Source organism: Gopherus flavomarginatus, chromosome 5 (assembly GCF_025201925.1).
Source record: "Gopherus flavomarginatus isolate rGopFla2 chromosome 5, rGopFla2.mat.asm, whole genome shotgun sequence".
Taxonomy (NCBI): Eukaryota; Metazoa; Chordata; order Testudines; family Testudinidae; genus Gopherus; species Gopherus flavomarginatus.
Genome location: NC_066621.1, coordinates 95904799 through 95919779, shown reverse-complemented (window position 1 = coordinate 95919779; position 14981 = coordinate 95904799). Strand labels below are relative to the sequence as shown.

General features: G+C 44.5%; 1 protein-coding gene across 6 annotated transcripts in view; it reads left to right on the top strand.

Annotated features, from left to right (window-relative positions):
• STARD9 (StAR related lipid transfer domain containing 9) overlaps positions 1–14981 on the top strand; it is a 321608-nt gene that overhangs the window by 18467 nt on the left and 288160 nt on the right. For all 6 annotated transcript variants that reach the window (XR_007774876.1, XR_007774877.1, XM_050956627.1 and 3 more), the window contains exon 3: positions 324–440. Coding sequence is in view for 4 of the 6 variants with exons in the window: in XM_050956627.1 (XP_050812584.1) it covers positions 324–440 (117 nt within the window). In the remaining 2 variants the exon portion in view is untranslated. The remainder of the gene's footprint in view (positions 1–323; positions 441–14981) is intronic.

The following is a 14981-nucleotide window of genomic DNA, read 5'->3' as shown; positions in this document are numbered from 1 at the left end:
CTCAGTAATGCTTGTAAAATGCTTGGAGATCATTGGATGGAAAACTGTTAAGTGCATTGTACTTTTATTGAAGCAGGAGAGAAGTGGTGAATGAACTGCTCAGTGAAAGTTTTACCCTTGCAGCTTTGTGATGGATTCATCCATATTTTTTCTTTGATTTTTGTGCAAGAAAATGAAAACAGGATGAACTTGGAGCCATGAATATTTGTGTTGTGAGAAGGGGAAAAGTATATCCTGGACAGACTTTTAAAATGATGCTCTTTGGTTATCCTCAAATTCAAGTGCTCTTTCTATCTCTTCCCCCCCCCCCGCCCCCCACTCAGGTAGACAATAGGCTTGAGGGCCCATGGGACACAACAGAGAAGATTGTGGCTTTTGGCTTTGATTTCTGCTATTGGTCAGTTGATCCTGAGGATCCTAAATATGCATCTCAGGAAGTGGTGAGTAATGTTTCAATTCTCCATGTGTGTCCTTTTTTGTCCTTTATTATTGTGTTTGGTGAGAAGGTGAGGAGGATATAAACCCTCAGTAACCAAGTTTGAGATTCTAGTATTTGATTTATTTTTCCTAGGATCATCTTTTTCTTATCCTGTTGATGATATAGCAGTACTGTATCCCCACAGTGGTAACATCACAGTCGTTAATTTAAAATAAAAAGTACTGGAGTACTCTTTGTACTAGTTGATAGACATCACTTTGACTGTGTCATCAGCTTTCTGATAAGCGCTCATGACCTGAAAAGACAAGAAGCCCAAGGGACTCCAGTTAAAGCAATGAAAAATAATTGGGGGTCAAATTCTGGAGGGAGAAAATGATGGTACTCTATATAAGTGCTGACCACAATCCCAAACTTAGTCCACAGAATCAGAGTAGCTCGATGTTTCTACTGAAATGATCAGCATTGAAGTGACATTTTAAACGGCAGCATTAAACTTCAATGTTAACACCACATTGTTCTGAACAATACCAGATTAACTCTGAGCTTTTAATTAGAGAATCAGAGATCTGTTATACCAACCAGCACTTTTCCTAGTTTGATAGTCCAAGATTTGTTTGGTTAAATACAAAGGTCATAGGAATATGTGTATTAAAAAAAAATGATACGGTTCACTTTCTTTTTTTCAGTAACCCAGAGGTTCTTGTAAAATGACAAGTAATTATGGGACAACAGCCCCTGCTTTCCCCAGACATGTGCATTCAGTGCTATCTGCGGACAGTAGTGATTAAAACATGTTTTTACTGCTCTTTGCTACTGATAGACTTGAAGAGCCAACACATCTAAGAGGTTGCTGTATCTATTTGATCTTGTCCATCAGTAGAATTGTTTAGTAAATTCCAATCATTATACCTGTGCAGGCCAGTTGAAGACAATGGAGTCACACAGGTGTCACTGAGGACCAAATTAGCCCTGCAGAACCTATTCTATTGGTGATGATGTGCACAGTACCTAGCTTTACTCTGAGTCTATGCTGAATTTGCCAGGTGGCAGTTATAAAAAATTATGGATCTGCCAACGAGAAACCTAGCACAACAGGGTGGGAGGAGGCTATTGGATATTTCGTTGCAGCTCCTTGATTCTCTGGGTGGCCCTGTGCTGGCTGCAGCTCTAACCCAAATTGGAGCACCGTGACGATTGTGCCAACCTTTGTCAGCTTGCATTAGTCCCCAAAGAACTGTAATACAGCTAAAGATAGCCAGAGTGCCATGCCTCTAACATTCTCCCTATCCACTTGCTACAATCATAGAATCATAGGACTGGAAGGGACCTTGAGATGTCATCTAGTCCAGTCCTCTGCACTCATGGTAGGACTAAGTATTATTTAGACCAATGGTTCTCAACCAGGGGTTGGCTGTGAGCTGCTTTCAGGGGGCCACAGGCTGAAGCCTGGCACCCCAAGTCCTGGCACTGAAACCAGGAGTGGAGCTGCAGGGTGCCCTGACCCCCAATGACCCCCGCCCCTCCAACTGGGGCTAAAATTCCGAGCCTGGCACCCCCCATGGTGCTGAAACCTGAAATGTGGGGCTGAAGCCCTGAGCCCTGGCATCTCGGTGGGTCTGAAGCTGGTAGCATAGCCATGGGGCTGAAGGCCAGAGCCCTGGTTCCCTTGTGAGTCTAAAGCCCAGAGTCCCAGCGTCCTGCAGGGCAGAAACCTTAGCTCCCCCAGAGCCCTGACACCCTGTGAGGCTGGAGCCCTGAGCTCCCCTCCACCCCAGCACCCTGCGGGACTGAAGCTCTTAGTTCCTCCCCACAGCCCCGTCACCTCCCACCTGGTGACTGAAGTCTGGAGGTCTGAGGCCTCCCTTCCCCTTTGGCTGAAACCATGAGTCCTAAGGTCGTCTCCCCCTCCCCCCCCGCGCCATGAAATTTTTAGGGGCGGGGGGCTGGGGCTCAGAAAGATATGGGTTGAGAACCCCTGATCTAGACCATTGCACAACCTCCTTAGGCAATTTATTCCAGTAGTTAACCACCTTGACAGCTAGGAAATTTTTCATAATGTCCAACCAAACTGTCCTTGCTGCAATTTAAGCCCATTGTTTCTTTCCTCAGAAGTTAAGGAGAACAATTTATCTCCCTCCTCATTGTAACAACCTTTTTATGTGCTTGAAAACTGTTATGTCCCCTCTTAGTCTTCTGGTCTTCAGACTAAACAAACCCAATTTTTTCAATATTTCGTCATAGGTCTTGTTTTCTAGGCCTTTAATAATTTTTGTTGCTCTTCTCTGGACTTTCTCCAATTTGTCCACATCTTTCCTGAAATGTGGCACCCAGAACTGTACACACTATTCCAGGTGAGGCCTGAGTAAAGTGGAAGAATTACTTCTTGTGTCTTGCTTACAACACTCCTGCTAATACATCCCAAAATGATGTTTGCTTTTTTTGCCAGTGTTACACTCTTGACTCATATTTAGTTTGTGATTCACTCTGAGCCCCTGATCCCTTTCTGCAGTACTCCTTCCTAGGCAGTCATTTACCATTTTGTATGTGTGCAACTGAAGGTTCCTTCCTCAGTGGAGTACTTTACATTTGCCTTTATTGAATTTCATCCTATTAACATCAGACCATTTCTCCAGTTTGTCCAGATCATTTTTAATATTAATCCTATCTTCCAAAGCACCTGCAATCCCCCCGGTATCGTCCTTAAACTTTATAAGTGTACTCTCTATACCCTTATTTGGGGTTAAGTGGTGAGTTGGAGCCAGAGCTGGGTCAGCTGACCGCATGCCACTATTTTCCAGGGTGTTTGCACTATCAGAGCAGTGTTGATGGGCAGAAATGCACCAGAGAATCTGACTCTTAATCTTTTTCTGTTTGAATTGAGCACTTGATATAGATAGACAGACAGCAAACAAAGCATCCAGGATGCCCTTTTACAACATCACTATTCAGAATAGAGCCGCACTTTAACTATTGTTAGGGGAAAGATTTAAATGTGAAGGAATTTAGAACTGCTGGGGTGTTGTCTAGGTTATAGTCCCCAGATCTGACCCTTGGCAGAGCTGCTGTAATGTAGTGCTCTTAATGTATTCTCATATTAGACTCCCAATCCTAATTATGTTAGGAAATGTCTGTGGACTCATTGAAACTTTGCCCTTACTTGCAAATGGAATGGGAGATGGAGTCAGTTCAACATGCCTTCCCACAGATAGGGAAATTAAGCCATTAAGAGTCCCCTTACTCTTTCTCCTGAGAGGCTGGGTGTTGAAGGCAGCTACCATTCTGCTCCTAAAGAGGAGAAAGCCCAGTCAAAGGTTTCTACTGAAGATCTGTAATCAAAGTAGGGCATTTTGGCAGCTGAGGAAGTGTGGAGGCAGTACAAGCAAAAGGTCTTCTACATCTGCCCTTTTCTCTAAAATGAATTTTAAGCAACCTTTGTTTCTACTTTAAAGGTTAAAATTTGATGAGAGATGTCTCATTTGTCAATGTTGTTGTTTTTTCCCGTTAAAATGACCTCTCCAACAATTACACTGGGCAGGAAGGAGTTTCTTTTCTGTGTGCCTTGCTGTGAACACTGACTTCTGTTTCCTCTCATCTTTATAACAATACAATAAGAAACATTTTCTTGCTTAGAACTGTTATCAGTGTAGTTGGCTTTACATCTAGGATGCTTTTGCATAAGCATTGATAAATACATCCCACTATGTCCTCTTTATCTCCACTGGTGAAAGTTTGCCACATGAATTCAGAATTGGCTAGGGCAATAAAGTACTCTTCATTTTTCTAAAACAATATTACAAATAAAGGAGAGTTTAAAATGTACCATAAAGTGCCCTTGTGTAGTCACTGAATGTACCTGATACCCAGGGTTAAATAGATATTGGCAGGGCCATCCCTAACCATTTGGGTGCCCTATGCAGCCCCTCTTCCACGGGCCGAGGCATAGGGCTGGTCACCGGAGCTGATGCTGCCACGTATGCAGCACGCAGCTGCCTAGGGCACCATGAAATTTGGGGCAATTTGGTGCCCCCAATTTCATGGTGCCCTGCGCGGCGGCGTATGCTGCATATGCCTAAAGACGGCTCTGGATTTTGGGTGCTGCTCCATGTACCTGTTATGTCACTTGCAAACCAGTGGAATGCCTGGCTTTTAAAAGAACAACACTGTATTCAGCAGCAAGGAAATGCAAAATGAATGGGTTTAAAGATGGGTTGGTGCTCTGAGGGACTTGGGACAGTGAGTGAATTTCTGTCACTAATTTCCCCAATGGTTTTAGGATGTTTGTAGCACATGTAATATATAGTTCATAAACAGGTGCTGGAGAAACGTGCTTACTTTTGTGAGTTTCAGACCCCTAATATTGTTGAATGAAGTTCTTTGTATTTAATTCCATGTTTTAAATCAATACTCTATCACTGAGTACATACAGATTTGGTTTCATAGCAGCTTCCTTATTTTAGTGATATTATCAGCTACAAAAGGAATTAAATAACATTGCCATACAGTAAAGCTTTCTTTTATAAGTTTGCCTGCAGTCACTGTATTTCCTTACAGTGAAGTCTTGTTGTGCCAACTGTTATCTCAGGGGCTTGGTTTATTAGCTGAACGATGAAAATACTCTACTTTCAGGCATCTTTCCTGAGAATACTGTCTCTAAAGAAGCGGTGTCCCTTCTTGTCTTCCAGATGAGGTGTCAAAACAAGTTCCTAACAGCATCTAGTCATTATAGAGATCCAATGGCAATGATAAGTGTAGGGGTATACGTCCCTGTATCTAGGCCAAATTCCAACTCTTTCCATTTATAATCTGCCTCTGTAAATTTCTCCTGCTGTTACCCTTGTATGCGGTATTCATTTCAGGTTCTGTAGTATTAAACAATTGCTGTGTTGTGCTCCAGAGATGGCTACACTTCATAGTATTATTATATTATCCCTGTATCCTTTACTTTCTTCAAAGGTGGTTTTGAGAGACTTAAGGTGTGTCTACACTTCCATCTGGGGTGTGTGATTCCTAGCGTGTGGAGACATACTCATGCTAGCTTTCATGGAGCTAGTGTGCTAAAATTAGAATGCAGCTGCAGTAGCGTGAGCTGTGGGAGGGGCTAGCTGCCCCAAGTGCATTCCCATCAGAGATGCTAGGTATGGATTTAAGGTGACTAACCCCTCTTGCTGCTTGTGCTGCCACAGCTTCAGTCTATTTTAAGGTGTCAGAGTGGTAACCGTGTTAGTCTGTATCAGCAAAAACAACAAAGAGTCCTTGTGGCAGCTTAGAGACTAATTATTTGCGCATAAGCTTTCGTGGGCTAGAACCCACTTCATCAGATGCATGCAGTGGAAAATATAGTAGCAGGTATAAATACACAGCACATGAAAAGATGAGAGTTGCCTTACCAAAAGATGAGAGTTGCATACCTAGCATCTCTGATGGGAATGCACTTGGGAGGTCAGTCTAATGAGACAATTCAATTAACAGTGGGATACCAAGGGAGGAAAAATCACTTTTGTAGTGGGAATGAGAGTGGCCCATTTTAAACAGTTGACAAAAAGGTGTGAGTAACTTGCTTACTATTTTTAGCACGCTAGCACAAGGTTGGTCAAACTACAGCCCTCAGCTCACATCAAGGAGTGGGATCAGGGGCTTGCCCCACTCTGCACGGCTCCCAGGAAGCAGCCGGCATGACCCCCCCTCCGGTTCCTATGTAGTACGCGGCTCTGTGCACTGCCCTGTCTCAGGTGCCGCCTCTGCGGCTCCCAGCCAATAGGAGCTACGGGGGCAGTGCCTGCGGACAGGGCAGTGCGCGCAGAACTGCCTGGCTGCGCCTCTGTGTAGGAGCCAGAGTGAGGACATGCTTCCAGGAATTGCTTGAGATATGCACTGCTGAGAGCCTGCCCCACTGCAACCCAATCGCTTGCTCCAGCCCTGATCTCCCCGCCCCCTGCTCACCGAACCCCTCGATCCCAGTCCGTAGACTCGTCTTGTACCCCAAACCTCTTATCCCTGGCCCCATCCTAAAGCCTGCACCCCCAGGCAAAGCCCTCACCCCCTGCCATACTCCAACAGCCTGCCTGATCCCAATGCCCCTCCTGCCCTCTGAGCCCCTCTGTCCTGGCCCAGAGCACCCTTCTGCACCCCAAATCCTTCATCTCCAGCCCCACCCCAGAGCCCGCACCCCCAGCTGGAACCCCCCCCACACACGCACACCAGCTCCCTGCCCCAGTCCTAATCCCCCTCCCACCTTCCGAACCTCTTTGTCCCAGCCTGGAGCACTCTCCTGCACCCCAAAGCCCTCATCCCAGTGCAGGCCCAGCTCCAGATTTTTTGCTGCCCCAAGCAAAAAAAAAAAAAAGGAGGGGGACAGAGTGCCACCGCTGAAGCAAAAATAAAAAACAAGCCAGAGTGAATGCCTCCCCTTGAAAAGGGCCGCCCCAAGCAGATGCTTGGAACATTGGTGCCTAGAGCCAGCCCTGCCCCATCCCAGAGTCTGCACCCTCAGCCAGAGCCCTCCCTCATCCCCTAACCCCCTGCCTCAGCCTGGAGCCCTCTTCCTCACCCTGAACTCCTCATTTCTGGCCCCACCCCAGAGCCTGCACCCCCAGCCGGAGCCCTCACCCCCTCCTGCACTCCTACCCTGAATTTCATGAGCATTCATGGCCAGCCATACAATTTTCATACCTTGATGTGGCCTTCAGGCCAGAAAGTTTGCCCACCCCTGTGCTAGCTCCATGAAAGCTATCTTGGGTGTCTCCTCAAGCTAGGAATCCCCCCCCACACACACACACTCCAAGTGTAGACATACCCTTAATTAGATAATGCTTATGTAAAGTGCTATAAAAACCTTGGATGACAGTTGCTAGAAAGTGTAAACTTGTTATTTGAAAAACACTCTCAGCTGGGTTCCTTTCCTGACTTGCATTTGTTACCACCTGAGCTGGAACTAACCAGGATTGTACCAGATGAAAGGATTGGGCCCAGATTAAGACAGAGTCTAGTCTGTGAAAGAAGCTTATTGGAACATCTCTGAGGGCAAGATTTACCTGTATTCAGTTTCTTAAATGTATTAGGCTTAGACTTGCATGTTTTTGCTTTATTTTGCTTGGTGATTTACTTTATTCTGTCAGTTATTACTTGAAACCACTTAAATCCTACTTTTTATGCTTAATAAAATCACTTTTGTTTATTAATTAACCCAGAGTAAGTGATTAATACCTGGGGGAGCAAATAGCTGTTCATCTCTCTCTGTCAGTGTTGTAGAAGGTGGACAGTTTGAGTTTACCCCATATAAGCTTTATACAGAGTAAAACAGATTTTTTGGGGTTGGGATCCCATTGGGAACTGGGTGTCTGGGTGCTGGAGATAGGTGACTTGCTGAGCAGTTTTTGGTTAAAGTTTGCAACTTTGTGGACGTGGACCAGACCTGGGTCTGTGTTGCAGCAGACTAGTGTCCTAGCTAGTCCTAAATCCTAAGCTAACAGGAAAAACAGGCTCAGAGGTAGTTTCAGCACATCAGGTAACAATCCCAAGGGGGTCTCTGTGACCGAACCTGTCACAATGGGGAAAGACTAAACTATGATTTCATCAGTAATTGGGCATCACTTGTGGATTTGATAGCAATATTTTGAACTCTGTAGCTCGCTCCTCCTTTAGGAGGATATCAAAGTGCTTTACAAAAAATAAGCTTCACAAAAGTCTTTTGCGGTTTATCAATACTGTGTTACCTTTACAGATGGCTTAACAAACAAAAATGGTCTGCAATTTTGGTTGCTTCAGTTTTCGGGTGGCCAATTTGAGGCGTGATTTTTTGAGGTGCTGAGTGCCTGCAGCCACCATTGATTTTGGTTTGAGTTGAAGGTTTCCAGCTGCTTTTACAGGTGGTTAAGGCACAGGTTCAATTCTTGTTGCTGCCTTAGACGTTGCAAAAAAGAGTCAGAATGCTTGGAAAAGCAGGAGCCATGGTGACTACTACTTCTAGGGACTGTTCCTGTGTAAGAGGAGGAGAAGACCCAAGAGCTATCCTCTGAGATGAGCCACCAGTGGGGAGCAGGAAAGGAGACATTCCTATGCCCATTATGCTGGAGGGTATCTGGAGAAAAGAATGAGGTCTCTGGGCAGCATGTCCAGAGAAGAGTCTGTCAATAGTGTATCTGAGAGTGAGCCTCCCCACCCCTACGGCCACAGGCTCGGTGGGGCTTGCCCTGGTATGCTAAAAATAGCTGTGTAAATACTGCTTTGATGTTGCAACTAAGGTTGGAGGTCAGGCTCTTAAATCTGGGGGCTGGGCTCAGTATCTTGCTCCCACAAATGTGTAGACATACTCTAAAGGTCATGGAAGCATGAACAGGGGGAGAGGAGGACCAGAAATGAAAAATAAAGGGAAACTTATTTTTCTTTTTCAAAAAATGTGATAAAAACAGCTAAAATACATGCATACTTTCCTCATCTTACACTGCCATATAAACAATTGCTGTAGCTGCCACAGAGATATTGTGCAGTTGTAAGTGGGAGATGTCTTTTGAGATGTGGTTATACTGTGGAAAAAGTTTGAGAACCCCGTTTCTAACCAATACCACATTCCTTCTCCTTCTACGGCTATTCTGATATTGCTCACCTGGGGCAGACCATGTTTCTCTCTTCTCTTTGGGCTCAGTAAGCCTTGATAGCTGCAGACTTAGTGTGATTGCATGTGGGAGGAGCCTACATAGAGGCTTGGCACCCCTGGGTAGAGAAGCACAGTTCCACAAGGTCTCCCTGCATTCCCATGTGAAGGAGTTATTTGGGAATAGTCCAAGGATGATGATCCATGACTATGTGGATCCAACAGCCAAAGCCCCTTCCAGCATAGGGGGAAGTAACAGCTGGAACAGCTACTGCCCATTCTTTGTCAACCTCTGTAAACCTCCCAAGCATGCAACTTGAATAACCAGGTTGTGCGTTGCATTCAGGCTTGACTATTGGAGTAAGAGAGGAAATAAGCTAACTGATAGAGAACTCTCTAAAGAGAGGTAAAAGGTGTTCTCAGAAAACTCCCATCCTTGCATTCCATTCCAAACAAGGAGGGGATGAGGTTTTTAGGCTCTTCTGTGGTGGATAACACCAAAAATTCAGCCATCATTGGTCACTGTGTAATGATTAGGGTTGTCACTTAATAGGAACAAATCATGTACTGTACCTTCCATTTTCTAATGAAAACACATGCAACCTTATGTAGTAATAACTTACTGTTTACGTTCTGATGTCTTTGTAACGGAGTCTGACAAGTATTATGGACAAATGCTGGTAGTCCCTCTTTGTCCGATACTTTACACAAGCAAGTTCAGGCTTGCTGCTTAATTTTTATTGTTTAGCAATGGGTACTTCCAGACCTAAATTTTAAATATTTGTTTACAAGACACCTTTTTAACGGTGGTATTTAAATTGTAATGGATGTCTATGCTAGTAGAGAGAACGGTGCTTAAGTCTCATGGCTTTCATTTAAAGTTCTAGCAATGAGGAATAATGAATGTTTCCTCACATGCATCATAGCTCAGTGAGGGCAGGGAAAACACTTAAAAGTTGGGTAACTTCTGTAAAAGCCTATTTATGCACAGACTGCAGAAAGTGACATCCAGCTTGGTCATATGCCAGGCCATTTTTTTTTGGTTTAAAGAAATAACAGGATTATACTAAAGACATGTTGTAGATGTGCAAGGGGATAAGAAGCAGTTTCTCTTAGGTATTCCTGGGAATTGGGAAGCTCTAGATCCTGAGACAGAGGCTGCCTATGGGCAAAGACCAAGTAGGATCCCAACTAGGAATCTGTCAATGAAAGTCAGGTTACTGTAGTCATTGTTATATCCAAAATTGATGATCAAGACACCATTATTAACTGTGCTGAGGGATATGGAGCAATGTGTTTTTCTGTCAAGAGAACAAGATTTAAATTTTTTTTGTCTAGCTTACTGTCCAATTATCCATAACCATCAGAGGAGAATAGAGCCAACTTCATAGAAAGACAAGTAAGAGGAATAAGTTGGAAGCAAGATGTAGCAGGGTGGTTACCCCGCTCCTGCCCTGAAGGGCTTAAAACAGCCCTGGGCGAGGGCTGGGGCACGGGAAAAGCTGGGCTGATTGGCAGAGCAGCCGCAGCTGGGCTACGCCCCAATCAGGCCACAGCTGGCCTGTATAAAAAGGCTGGGAGCCAGAGGCCCAAGAGGAGTCTCTCTCCAGGCTGGGAGAGAGCAGGGCCTCGCTGCCTGCAGAAAGGGTACTGGAACTGAAGCAGGGCTGGGGAGAGCCAGAGAAGCAGGGGAGCTCCAGGCTGGCAACTGCCTAGCCTGCAGGGTCTGGTGCAAGGCCCGTAGAGGTACTGGGAGGCAGAGGAAGGCAGCGGGTCCAAACCCAACCTTGCCTGTGATGAGTAGCTTATACTGCAGTCTGCCCCAGGGAGCGGGGGCTAGTTGGTGACCGGCAGTAGCCTATGACTGAGGTGAGGTGGGGATAGAGGGTGGGGGTTCCCTGGGGAGGGGAGACCCTAAGAGTGAGGGGATAACGGGGCACCGGAGTCCAGGGAGGGACGTGGGGGCCAAACAGCAGCGAGACACCAGCCTGCAGAGGGTGCTTCTGGGTCAAAGAACTAATTCCCAGGACGACCAACAGGAAGTGCCGCAGCAGTGAGTCCCATACCTTTACAAAGGGATATTGTACATGCCTAAATTGGAGGTTATTTAAAGACAAAAGGCAGATTTGGGGGTATCATTACCTTACCAATATTCCTGGAGAGGTCAGAGATGGAGTGCTGCTCCTGAAAATCCTAATGTGTAAAGGAATTGAGTAACTTGTTTGTTATCAGGCAAGACAAGTTTTGAGTTTCCTGGGTGGTATTTCTTTCTTGTATTTTCTTCTAAAACTTTTGTGTCTTACATCTTTTACCATGTTTGAAAGTAGAAAGATATATTTACAATATCTCGCCAATAAATGTAATTCTCTGGGTTAGTCATTGCAAGTAGAGAAATATTTGAACAGATATTTGAGGGTGAATATTTTAAACCATTTTAAAAATGAGGAGCTTACTGTGACCTGATAAAATCTATATTCCCGACTTAAAAAGCTTCCCCAGGGTCGTAGAGCAAAACCAATATTTTTTTTGTTAAAAGGAAGTTGTTTGGATGACTAGCATCAGAGAGGAAGGATGATCTAGAGCAGTGGTTCCCAAACTTTAACATCCTATGAACCACTTTCATTAAAATGTCACGTCTCAAGAACCCTCTTCTAAAAATGAATATTTACAGGGATTTTTTCCTTTACCTCAGTATAAATTATAAAAGCAGTGATCTTGGAAATATAAAATTTGTTTTATGACATGCTTATTACATACTATTTATTAATAATTACTATTTGTCATTACAGTATTTTTATTACATTATGAAAATGGCAACACTCTACTAAAGTCTCACTTTTGTAGTTTGTATCACTTTGAATAAGCCTGTTAGAAGACAAGGCTCCTGTCATAAACAGACAGTTAAGGGTTAATGGAACAGGAGTACTTCATGTCTCTTTTGCCTGTAAAGGGTTAACAAGTTCAGTGAGCCTGGCTGTCACCTGACCAGAGGACCAGTCAGGGGATAGGATACTTTCAAATCTTGAGGGAGGGAAGTTTTTGTGTGTGCTGTTAATTTTTGGTTGTTGTTCACTCGGGGGGCTCAGAGGGACCAGACGTGCAACCAGGTTTCTCTCCAATCTCTTTGATACAGTCTCTTATATGTCCAGAATAATGAGTACTAGGTAGATAAGGTGAGTTAGGCTTATGTTTGTTTTCTTTATTTGCAAATGTGTATTTGGCTGGAAGGAGATCAAATTTGTATTTTGCTGAAAGGATTTTACTTTGGTACTTGTATACTTAGGCTGGGAGGGTGTTCCCAGTGTCTATAGCTGAAAGACCCTGAAACATATTCCACCTTAAATTTACAAGGATCATTTTTACTGTTTTTTCTTTCTTTAATTAAAAGCTTTTCTTGTTTAATAACCTAATTGTTTTTTTTATTCTGGTGAGACCCCAGGGGACTGGGTCTGGATCCACCAGGGAATTGGTGGGGAGAAAGGTTAATTTTCTCTCTGTGTTAGGATTACTTTCTCTCTCAGGGAGAGTCTGGGAGGGGGAGAGAGAAGGAGGGGGGAAGGTGAATTTTCCTCTCTGTTTTAAGATTCAAGGAATTTGAATCACAGTGATCTTCCAGGGTAACCCAGGGAGGGGAAGTGTGGGAGAGGCAACGGTGAGGGAAAGGGTTTACTTTCCTTGTGTTAAGATCCAGAGGGACTGGGTCTTGGGGGTCCCTGGGCAAGATTTTGGGGGGACCAGAGTGTACCAGGCACTGGAATTCCTGGTTGGTGGCAGCGCTACAAGTACTGAGCTGGTAATTGAGCTTAGAGGAATTCATGCTGGTCCCCCATCTTTTGGACGCTAAAGTTCAGAGTGGGGATTTATACCATGACAGCTCCTTTGTTTCATCAAGGAGTATTGGATGTGTAATAGTATGAAGGTATTTAAGAAGCCAACTCAGAGTTCCTCCTACTCAAGCATTCAGGTCTTGAGCAGTCCAGGCAAACAACTCACGTTACAACTAAGCTTAAAGTTGTTGTTCTTAATAATTTTAAAAACAATACTAGCTGCCTATTTAATTTTAAAAACAGCAAAAAATATCCACCTCCCTTTCCATTTCTTATAAGAAGTCTTCAAGTTTAAATCTTCTCAGTGTGATAGATATGCTTGCTTTGATCTGTTTAACTCTTGGAAGTCCAGGGGCTCCAGGCTGCTGGCCCCATGCTGCCCGGGGTCCCTAGGGACAGCTGTCCGCCATTAGGCAATTTTTTCCCAAGAACCCCCATAACATTTTGTGAATCCCCAGGGGTTCACGAACGCCAGTTTGGGAACCACTGATCTAGAGAGGAATAGCGGCCTTGTGGTTAAGGTACAGGTTCAGTTCTTGTCTCTGGACTTCCTGTGGGACTTTGGACAAATCCAGTCACTGGGTCTCAGTTCTCTATCTATATAATGGGGATATGTTTTCCGCATCCTTTCTGTCTTAGTTATATGGATAGGAATGTTGCCTTACTGTGTACTTGTATAGAATCTACCACAGTAGGGCCCTAATTTTGTTTGGGGCGTCCAAGGTACTATTGTAATAGGTCCTTGGCTGCCTTTGAGTGAAGTGGAGGAGAGGAAATTGACAAAGCACAAATTTAATATGATACTACTACAGTAGAATCTCAGAGTTACAAACCCTTTGGGAATGGAGGTTGTTCCTAATTCTGAACAAAATGTCACGGAGGCTTTTTCAGAAGTTTACAACTGAACATTGATTGATTTAATACAGCTTTGAAACTTTACTATGCAGAAGAAAAATGCTGCTTTCCCTTAATTTTTTTAGTAGTTTAACACAGTACTGTATTTGCTTTTTTTTTTTTTTCATTTTCTTTTGTCTCTGCCGCTGCCTGATTGTGTACTTCCAATTCCAAATGAGGTGTGTGGTTGACTGGTCTGCTCGTAACTCTGAGGTTCTACTGTATAATTTACAAATAATTGGATGATATTGTAGGTTTAAGGATCTTTTTCAAACGGATGATATTCTTTTGTAACTCAGAAGGTATATTCCTATCTAAAAGACCAGTATTACTGTCAAAGTTCCTGAGATATGGCCAGTGTATTATAATGTATAGTGTGTGTGTGTGGGGGGGGGGAGGGAGTATATTCTGATAAGAGGCTATTCTTTTAGCATCTGAGAAATAGCAAGGATATAAAAGTAGTTGGACTACAAGGGCCAGTGCTTGCCTCTGGTTTCTTAGAAGCAAAGTGCCTTTTTTCTGAAACCGATTCCTTCACATGAAGGAAAATGATGCAATCTCCTTCCCCCCCCTCACCTCCCTCAGGCCGCTGAAAGACGCATGTTGTTATCGTCATGAAAAAGGAGTTCCATTTTGTTCCTGTCCTTTCTTCTGTCCCCCCTCTACTCCCTACCCAACTCTTTCCCTCCCTCCCTCCCCGTGAACCAGTGAGGATTTTACAGAAGGCACCTGTTGGTAGCCCATAGCTCACTTGGGGTATGCCTTCACTGTAGAGTTAACCTGGGTAATAGGCACCCAGGTTGGCCTGTCTTGGGTTTGAGCGGCAGCAGTGCCAAGCCACACTCTAGTTACTGCCTCTACATGCTGCACTCTACTCACGTGGAGTGCTAGGTCTTTGGGGAGTCCTTTGTGCTGCACTAAGCTGACCTGCTCTGATTCTTTCCCACTGAATAGTGAGAACGTATGTGTGTTTCTGAGCACACATGGAGAATCACGGGAAGGCACTGGAGGACTCCCAGCACTTGTGTGCTTTAGCTAGCATCCTTGTCGCAAAGCGGGTGCATTACCAGCCCAGGAATTAGCAGCATGAAGGCTTTAGCCCAGGAGTGGACAAACTGTTTGGCCCAAGGGCCACATCTGGGTGGGGAAATTGCATGCAGGGCCTTGAATGCAGGGCTGGAGCAGAGGGTTGGGGCGCAGGAGGGGGCTATGGGCAGGGGATTGGGGTGTA